Source organism: Sus scrofa, chromosome 13 (assembly GCF_000003025.6).
Source record: "Sus scrofa isolate TJ Tabasco breed Duroc chromosome 13, Sscrofa11.1, whole genome shotgun sequence".
Lineage (NCBI taxonomy): Eukaryota > Metazoa > Chordata > Mammalia > Artiodactyla > Suidae > Sus > Sus scrofa.
Genome location: NC_010455.5, coordinates 64,196,386 through 64,206,808, shown reverse-complemented (window position 1 = coordinate 64,206,808; position 10,423 = coordinate 64,196,386). Strand labels below are relative to the sequence as shown.

Below are 10,423 nucleotides of genomic sequence, written 5' to 3'. Positions count from 1 at the left end.
TTTGCAAAATGTGTGAGAGCCAATAAAAATTTCTCCTGCTTGTCTGTTTGAATCTTTTGTCATGTGTAAAGCCAGAATGCCAGAAGAATAATTTTTGTTCCTTAGATTTGACAGTGGTTCTCAAAATATAGTCTCTGGAACAGAAACAACTATTTGCATCACCTGGGAAATTGTTTGAAATACAAATTATCAGCCCCCACCCTAGGCCAACTGAATTAAACTCTGGGGGTTAATCTCAGCCTTGTGTGTTTTGCCAAGCCCTCAGAAGACCCCCTAGATTGAGTGTTAACCCAACATCCTACACATTAAAATTATCTGGGAAGCTTAAGAAGGAAAAAGAAAATGTTCAGGCTTTACCCCAGACTGATTAAAACAGACTCTCTGGAGCAGGGTCTGGCCATGGATATATTTTAAATTCCCTATGATGAATTTAATGTATGTTTAGGGTTGAGAACCAAATTCCAGTTCAGGTACCAGCAGCATCCCCAGGGAGTTGGTTAGAAATGCTGAATCTTGGGCCCTCCCTGCTCATTACGATTTGCATTTTTAATGAGATCCACAGGTGATTCCTAGGCATATAAAAATTTGAGAAACATCCATATAACATAAAATTTACAGGAAAGAAATCATAATTTGTAACTTGCCTCCACTTTCTCTTTATAGGTTCCTTTTACTGAATTATTTTATAAATTTAAAGATATTAATTGAAGTATTGATTTACCCTGTTGTATTAATTTCTGCTGTACAGCAAAGTGATTGGTTATATATCTATATATGACATATGTATATATATATGCACACTCTTTTAAATATATTTTCCATTATGATTTATCTGTGCTAAAAAGTAGCTGCTTGTTGAATATATCCTCCATGTTTTGTAGGTTAAATTGGCTAATACCAACCTCCCACTCCGTCCTTCCCCCAAACCCCTCCCTCTTGGCATCCATAAGTCTGTTCTCTCCATGAATTGGTTTCTGTTTTGTAGTTAGGTTCATTTGTGCCATATATTAGATTCCACATATAAGTGATGTTTTATGGCATTTGTCTTTCTCTTTCTGATTTGCTTCTCTTAGGATGAGAATCTCTAGTTGTATCTATGTTGCTGCAAAAGCCATTGTTTCATTATTTTTTATGGCTGAGTAGTACTCCATTGTATATAATACCACATCTTCATCCATTCATTTGTTGACAAATGCTTGGGTTGTTGATATGCCTTGGCTATTATGAAGAAGGTGGCTATGTACATAGGGATGCATGTATCTTTTTGAATTATAGTTTTGTCTGGATATATGCCCAGGAGTATAGGATTGTTAGATCATACTTTAACTCTATCCTCAGTTTTCTGAGGAAACTCCATATTGCTTTCCACAGTAGTTGTACCAACTTACATCACTACCAACAATATAGAAGGATTGCCTTTTCTCCACATCTTTTCCAGCATTTGTTTGCAGACTTGTTAATGATGGCCATTCTGATTGGTGTGAAGTGGATTTACTAACTTTGTTTAAAGAGGAGAATTACAGGACAGGAAAGGGCAGGATAAACACATTGGCATTTGAGAAGGGAAGCAAATTGAAGATTCAGCATCAATGAAAGGCAGGTACCAGGCAGGCCATGCCAATTAGAAAAACAGATATTTCCTGAGACATGTGCTTATTTGTGCACACATTTTGGCCATTACTTGCATTACCTGTTGACCAAGGAAAATGGCCAAACAAAATACATCCACTAAGTCAAAATCAGAATCAGCAACCAATGTTTGAACCCAGGCCTTGGTGATGAGTTTGAAAGGGTAAAGATCCCAGGGCTGTTCTGCTTGTTTACAGACAGGCCCTGTCCTCCCCTTCTGCCCTTAAAGGGTCCTGCGGAATGGGTGGGTGCTCAGAGTCTGGAGGGTTGTGGACACTGTTTATAATGTACATAAAGCATATGTTGTAATGCATATGGTAGGCATGAGTGTATAATGCAAATAAAGTATGTCATATATTAAAATAGTAATGCCTTATGTATAGTGCTACCGAAGCTTTCACTATATCGTTGCCACTACCTTGAACATGATTACCTTCATTCTACTCTGAGAATCCAGGAGCAGAGCAAAGGTCTTTGGCAGTCTTTCCAGACTTAGGTGGAGTTGCTTTCCTTCTCTCCCCTGCACTCTTGGTGCTACACTTGAATAACTGAGAAAGGCATTTACATAATGTCTTTGTGAAAATCATTTCTACCACAAGGCCACAGAGCAGCCTGGCTTGCCCATGCGCTTATTTTACAGAAACCCATTCCCATGTGTGGAAAGAGAAAGCACTGCGCGCAGTTTTATTTCTGACAAAATGTAACAACCATGTTGGTGCTGATGCTCTTGGTAATAATGCTGGTGGTTAACGGTGCTAACAGGTATGGTAAGTTAACCAAATGCCAAGTGCTGTTCTAGGCCCTTTCATGATAATTTTCTCTTAATCCTCCCAGCCCCATGAGATGCAAAGTACTATGAATTTTGTTTTCCAGTCTAGGAAATGAAATATTCAAAATGCTGCTGCAATGTTTCTGTAACTTCCTGCAGGATAGCTAGCCGAAAGGGGAGCCAGGTTTTATAATAGTTTGTTTGGCTCCACAACTTGAAAAATGTGGATAATTCACATATATTTCTTTGTGATTTGCATTTTTACCCATGGTCTAGTGTTCGAAGGGTGTTTAAAGGAGAGGACAACCTGGGAGATAGATTCATTTTTCTAAGTCTGATATTGAAATGAGTTTTCTAACCTCTGCACACACATTATCTGGGCCAAGAGAGCAGAAGAGCAGGAGGAAGAGGTCAGCAGATGCCAAAGGCAGAATCAGGTGTGGCTTTTATTAATCACAGTAGAAAATTAGTCACAGTTAGATGGACAACGGTGCTTTGAAATACATTTTGGATTTGCAGGTCCAACCCTGACTACTAACGATCAATGTGACCCTCTGCAGGTAGACATTATTTTGTCCTTCTGACACCCAGGTTACTAAAAGTTGATGTAGAGGGGCAATTCTTACTGCTGAATTTTGGTAACCCCAAATTGACCAACCCCAACATAACCAATGTATTTATTTGCAAATTTAGACAAATGCTTTTGAATAGTTATCTTTATTCACTTGTTCTTTGGTTAAGTTTTGCGGAGGCATTTATCTTTCCACTAAACTGTCCCCAAACTGCTGATTATTGAAATTCATACTTATTTTTTATTTCCTCTTCTCTCTGATACTTTTGCTATTTGGAATTGGTAACTTTCAGAAGACATGTTTGAGAGTAGTCAGGTCTCAACTTCAATTATGCAGAAACAAAATGCATAGGCTTTGAGGCAGCTTTTCTGTGAGAGAATTTAGCACCTCTCAGTTACAGTATGCATTTCAGATACAGATTTAATTGTGCGGTGAGATAACAAGTTTGATTGTCTATATCATTCTCTAACTTAAACTTGCTATGAAATCTGTAAGTAAGAAGGGATAAACAACTAAAAATATTTATTGCAGGAAATAAAAAAGTTAACCAAAGTATTTTATTGATACATTCTTGGACAATATCACAGAATTGGAAAGAGGATGGAAAGGGGTGATTTTTCAGCAAAGGTGTTTTTCCACTAAATTGGCACATGAGCAGCAAGTTAACGAAAGTACTTATTACAAACAGTAAAAAACATACATGCTTTTTTTTTTAAAGTCCTTATCACACTGGTCAGTCATAGGGGGGCATGAACCAAACCTCAAGACATGAAAAATCCATATTCTTGTCTTCAAATAGCTTAATCATTACTAAAATTATTGCAAAATACCCATATCCTAATGAAAAATAACAAAAGAGAACACAAATACAAATATTGAACATAACTTATTAACATGTACTGTAAAATACATTACTGGCATGCATTCCAAAGATCAAGACCTCTATTCTGTTCCACCAATACCTTTCTTCCATGTGACCTATCTGATACCAAAGATAGGTGGGATGTACTTTCTCAGCACAGTTTTTGGTCTTTAAATATCTTTTTTTGTCTTAAAAAAAATAGCATGATTTGCAGCGGAACTATAATCATAATTATACAGTAACTTACATAGATTTTTTTTTTTAGTCTGCCGAGATCTTTTAAAATTTTTAATGATTTAAAAATTTTCCCAAATATCCTGGCTTCTGAGAGAAGAGGGCTCTATGGAAACAGGGCATTCAAAAACAAACAGTGAACCAAGGTACAACATCAGATGGCAAAGTGCAAAAGTCCTCACAAACTGTACAGAAAATTTCAAAACCTTGCAGCCTGGAAGTACATACGTATAAAGACAGGTCAGCCCCAAAACGGTCCCTGAGGCTCTTCATGGTTCATCCCAAAGAGCCTGGATAGGACTGAAGTCTTAACACTCCCTTTGGTAGGGAAGGTCCAAAAATGCAGCCGAGTTGGCAGTGCTGATGCCAGTGACTTATTAAGCCAAGATAAAGGAAGAATATTTCATAAAGCAGCTGTGTAGGACACTTGGATCCTCTACCATTGGTCTCCTGGCCGGGGATGCTCCTCCGGTGATGGGCAGCAGGCAGGACCAAAAGAGTCCTATGCCAGGTTGGGTGACGAAATAACTGAGGGTATTCCTCCTCCATGGTTCCATGGAATGGAACAGGTTAGATAACCAGGTTATTATAACTGACATACTTCTTTTTTGCAGCAGGGCCTGCAAGAAAAATATCAGAGAGTCAGTTGTGGCAATGACTCTATTTGCAAAGGTAGAAGCAGAATTAGATCTACGATGACCTGAGTTCAAGTCAAGATGGGACAGTGCACACCATTGAGGAACAGGCAGATCACTCTGGGTTCCTACGACTTTTTGTAGGATTTCATCCACTAAAATCTGCTATGTCCAGTAAGCCTAAAACTACTTGGGCGCTCTATTCTAAAACGTATCCAACCTCCTTTTTATTTGGTCCATACTGTTAGTATATTGATCAGTGGGTGTTATGCTTTCTAATTAGCTTCAGGGACCCACTCATGTTGCAGTTTATTTCCTTTTGCAATCTTCTCCCAGACATTCTCACAATAAATGGCCTTTGCTTAGAAAAGGTCTATCCTGGGTCATTGGAATTAATTTAGGTTAACTACAGATTAGGCTAACCTGAGTGCCTTCTCTGGTTTTGATTTACACAATCAAGTTACTATAGATTGACTTTATAGTGTTCTCATCAGTAAGTCGTAAATGGTAATTTGCAGAATTGTTTCCATCAAGATTTGAAGCTCACTGAAATCTGCCCAGAATCTCGCCATGCACAGACTACCTTTGTTTTCTTTGAATATAGAATATATTATTTTTCTATTTGGTACAGTGATTTTAGGACTTACCTTCACTCACTTATTCATACATTTTTTTTTTTTCGGTAGGTTTATGTTAGTTGCCTACCATATGGAAGACCAGAAGCTAGGCACTAGTAAAGAGCTGATGATCAAATCAGACCCTTTCCTGTCCTCCCACTGGACACAAAGACACCAATATCCCAAGGTATGTCTCTGGTTTATATTCTATTTCTCAACACCAATTAATACAATTGCTGTCTTGGGATACGGTCTTTATTCATTAAATCTCTGTGGTTTTGCATCACCTTCTCTTGGACACAAAGTAAGCATCATGTAGCATTTACCAATGACTGACTTTACTTACTGTTCTTAGGTTCTGAATAGTATTATTAATTTAATACAGACAAGTCTTCCAGAATTCTTAAGTAGGTATTTATGTTGCATTTAGAGGAAGGAAGAAGCCACAATAACAACCTAAGAGAGAGTTTGTTTGTGAAATTTAAATAATGCAGCCTGTATGTTACCAATGCATATACACATATGTACAGTATACAACAGGACAGATCTTAGGTACTATATTAAATACTCAGACTCTCCTTCTGACAAATTCTGGTTTGAAGATACAGGCTCATTTATCTATTAAATCATGTTGCAATTAATAAGTAAAATTAGAGGGAAAATATACATTGTTATATATTCTATATACTATAATTGTATGAAATTGAGGGTCTCCTGGAAAATCTGGTTATGAGACTGTTCATGGTGCATCCTCAGTCAATAAATGCATGGTTTCAGTAATGCGTCACTCTTCTAAGAAGTTTTCCATTGTTATCATAGCCTTCATTGTCTTCAGTGATACACTTAGTTTGAAGACACATAGAAAAACTTGTAAAGTTTTTCTTTTTTTTAACAGAAGCCTATTTACAGTGTTACAGCTAGACAACCCCAGTTTGACAGTTGCAAGAAATATTCATAGCATGTCTTGTCAAACACCAACAGAGTAATTATCCTCAGTAATAAGAAAAGAAAAAAACAAACACAAAACCTAAATGCTTACAGTGACCTAAATATCTGAAATCACCTCTATTAGGTGATTAAGATTGTTTTCTATAGAACCATAACCATCTAGGGGATAAAGCCAAACATATTTGAAATTCCATAACCAGTTTATTTTAAAACACCAATTACTCAGAAAGGGCCTTTGCCTAAAAAAACTAGTAAGCTAGAGAATAGTGCCCTTGAATTGTAATGCTGAGCATTAATCTGCATTAAACTATAATCAAGAAGAGATTATATTTTAAAAACCTAGAAATGATGATAATCATGGAAATTCACTGTTGCTTGGCAAAGGTTATCTTCTTGGGTTTTCCTGTAGCACTGAGGTGAAGGGCTGATGATGCTGCATTTGGACTCAGCTGACCCAGGTTTTGATTCAGCTCTAGCACTTACTTGAGCTGTGACGGAGACCAGTCTCATGATGCTGAACTTCTCTAAGTCTTTGTAAGATAGGTAGAATAATTATCACCCTGTGGGTTGCTAATGGCACAAATGTGGGAACAATCCCAGTTTCTCATCCAATAACATAATGCAGAAATGTATTTTTAAATTATGAATTTCTACATAGATGATCAGCTTCATTGCATGTTTTCTTTGAGGAATAGCTTAGAAACATAGCAGCAAAATGATAATGGAATTGTGCAGATCCTAGAATGGCCATTTCTATACTTTTTGGACCACAGTCCAATGTATTATAATGTTACTTTTAAACCATTCTGGCCTTATGAGTAAATAAAATAAGTGCCTATGGTGTCTGATAAATCCATTTATTTGAAAAGCAGTGTGGTTTATGGCCTAGGAAAGAAAATTGCTTAGCTCAAAACAGTTGTGCAGTGAAAATACCTGCTAAGGAAACATACTTTTCAAATAGCTAGAATTTTTTTTTCTTTTGTGAAGTTACAAGTTTTAATGAACAGTAGGAGTATGAGGCATGGTCCCTATGGAATTTTTTTTTTTTAATTATCTGTATCAGAAGTTCTCAAAGCAAGGGATCTTGAGGAAGTGATGTTTATAGTGAGCAAGGCTGTAGATGCTGATTTTGGGAATGAACTACTACTGCATACTTGCTAGTTAAGAAACATTGAATAGTCCAACTTTTTCTTGGTGTTTTGTCAAAAGCAAACTCAGTTTTACATTAACTTCAATGAACTAGTTGTTTTCTCTTGAATTTTCCTAAGCCTTTTGGTCTTACAAAGATGTCTCAAAGTATATTCTGTGAAATGCTTGTCACTCAGCTTATAAGAAGTGAAGGATAAAAGATGAAAATGGGGAAAAAAATAGAGTCTCTTGGATACTAAAAGAAGCATGAGATTAAAAAACTTAAATAGGGCCCTTTTCTCTACCCTGTATTAATTTCTTATTTTTTAAATAACAAGTCATTCTGTAGTTTAATAGCAAAGACCATGTGTTTTCCTGAGCCCTTTTAAAAAACTTAAATGTGTGTGTAGATGTATATACATGTAAATGTATGCATACAGTGATTAAAACAGCTGTAGAAGGTGAGCATAATATATCACAGCCCCTGAAAAGAACATAATAAAACATATTAACATCTTTGCTCCACACGACCCTCCCACACCCCCACCCAGCTTCCCCACCCCCACTGCCAGCCCCTCCCTGCCCCTTCCCCAGGAAGGCTATTGAGCTGTGTCCTTCCTGATTTGGTTTCAAGCTTCTATTACGTTGTTGCCGTAAGCTATAGATAGTATAAACTATAGGTAGTGTTTTTTAAATTGTACGCAAATGGGAAAAAAAAATGACCATATGCATTTGAAAACTGTTTTTCATATATCTGTGGTTTTAAGATTTATGTTGATTGCATAATTGCAATCACTAGAGAGTTTTCTTTTATAAACAGAGAAAATTCTCTGTAAGTCTTTTCTTACTGATGGACTCTATTTTCTGTTTTCAGTAACAAATGATGCTACAGTAAATAGCGTCTGAAAAAACATCAGTTATACAGAGTTAAGTGACAAAGCTATAGGTCAGGAGATGTTATTTGCAACATATTTAACTGGCAAATGGTTGATATCCAAAATGTTTAAAATTTGTACAAATTAGTAAATAAAAAACAATGTAATTAAAAATACAGGCATAAAAAGGTAATTATAGATGAAGGAAAGCAAGTAAAAAAACTGCTCAACCTCACCAATTTGAGAAATACAAATTAAAATAAGATAGTATTTCATGCACATACCATTACCAAAAAAAAAAAAAAAAAAAAAAAAAGAGGTGCTGATATTGGTGAGGGTTTGGAGAAGTGGAGATGCTTAGCCCACACTGGTAGAAATGTAAATTGGTAAAATCACATGGGAGAAATGTTTGGAAAGATCTAGAAAAGGTGAAGATAGTCATACCATTGACTCAGCAGTTTCCTTAACTGGTTACCTCCTGTTCTTTGCTCAAGTTTAAGGTTTCCCACATTGCTCAAGTTTAAGGTTTCACATTCTCCAGGGAGACTTTCCTGACCTGTTTGCAGAAAGGTCATGTGTTTCCACTCCACTCTCATGACTTCTTTACTTTTCCTTTGTTGTACTTAACACAGAATAAGGCACACTGCTTATTCTCATTTCCCTACCATTAGCACTGTCAGGAGGGTAGAGACTTTCCCCCAATGGCATAGGGAGTGTGCAATGCATATCATTGCTCAGTCTTTGCTGCTGCATTTAATAATGTATGTATTACTCAAAATGTATTACTGTAGAAGGTCCCCTGCTCTCTTAAGTCCTTGTCAGCTTTAGGATGATCTTAAGGAAAAAAATAGAGTACAAAAAATACATGGGGACTTCATGGACCTTGCCATCATTTTTTTTTTCTCCTCAGTATCCCTGTGGTACTATTAAGTATAAAGCTAACCATTGTTATAGCTCCTCAGATTCAATTTGTAACTTAAACCATAGCACTCTTTTTTCCTCTTAGCATCCAACGAGATCCAAAACAACCCAGCTGAAATTGAGAAATCAATTTTCATTTCTGCTATGAAAGGAACCAATGAACATTCTAGTGTTTCTTTAAAAAATCTAATTGGTACTTTTAACTGTAGACTGTCAAGCAGGGGTTTACACACTTCTTAAAATATGCATTTAAAGCAAATACACAAAGTCTCCATTATGAAACATCTTTCAGCTTAGCCAAGCTAATATCTGGGTAATTTGACTGAAGCTGTATAAAGATGTAAATAAAGATGCCCTGAATTACTGCATCACAGATTCCACTTTTTCTTGTTATTCACTTTGCCTGGGCTTGAAACACTTTTGTATCTTTGCAATTTCAGTACGTTATGGCTCTGAGCATTCTGGAGGATATTACAGATGCGGTGCAATGGTGCATCCAAGATTGAAACTGTGCATCAAAACCCATCTTAAGTATAATGTTACAAATAAGGTGATGGTAATGATAAAAATTGTAGCAGAATAGTACTTTCTTATGCTGTTTAAAAAGCTGGAGTGAAATTCTAGGCTTCTCTGTTTTGGGCTAGGAGACTCACAGTCCATTCATTCCTTTATTCATGTAATCAGCTGTTACCAAGAGTTTACAATATGATAGTAGTTTGGCTAAAAACTGGCAGCACAAAAGGAGGAGAAAATAGTATCCTATCTTGGAATAGTTCCCAGTTCAGTGAAATTCAACACATATTACTGCACACCTACTATGTGTCAGACCCTGTTAAATGTGGGGGTGTTTTAGCTATGTTATATTGCCATGCAGCCCCTATTTCTTTGGAATTTACTTTCTACTTCAAGGAGACAAAATATTTTTAAAAAGTAGGTACAGCCAATTCTTGATAATCATAGTTTTCATATTCTATGAAATTGCCCAAAGCACTGAATTAGTGAATACTAAACCATCACTCCTAAAGGAAATAAAGGGTCGGGTTACTGTGAGCCTGGGTCACAACATTTTTGTCAACCAAGCAATACATAACTTTGTTTTATGTGTGTTTCTGTTTAAAGATACCTTATTTAATATCTAGTGTTGATTCATTACCATGGAACTCATGGCCAACAGAACTGTAACTTACGCCTGAACAAAGCTTATCCAACATGTCTTTTTTTCTCTATAAGACA

The 10,423-nt window shown here is 36.5% G+C and overlaps 1 protein-coding gene across 3 annotated transcripts in view; it reads right to left on the bottom strand.

Moving 5' to 3' along the window:
- Positions 2,827 to 10,423, bottom strand: part of GRM7 (glutamate metabotropic receptor 7) — an 885,981-nt gene continuing 878,384 nt past the window's right edge. For all 3 annotated transcript variants that reach the window (XR_002338088.1, XM_021071050.1, XM_021071051.1), the window contains one exon: positions 2,827 to 4,686. Coding sequence is in view for 1 of the 3 variants with exons in the window: in XM_021071051.1 (XP_020926710.1) it covers positions 4,637 to 4,686 (50 nt within the window). In the remaining 2 variants the exon portion in view is untranslated. The remainder of the gene's footprint in view (positions 4,687 to 10,423) is intronic.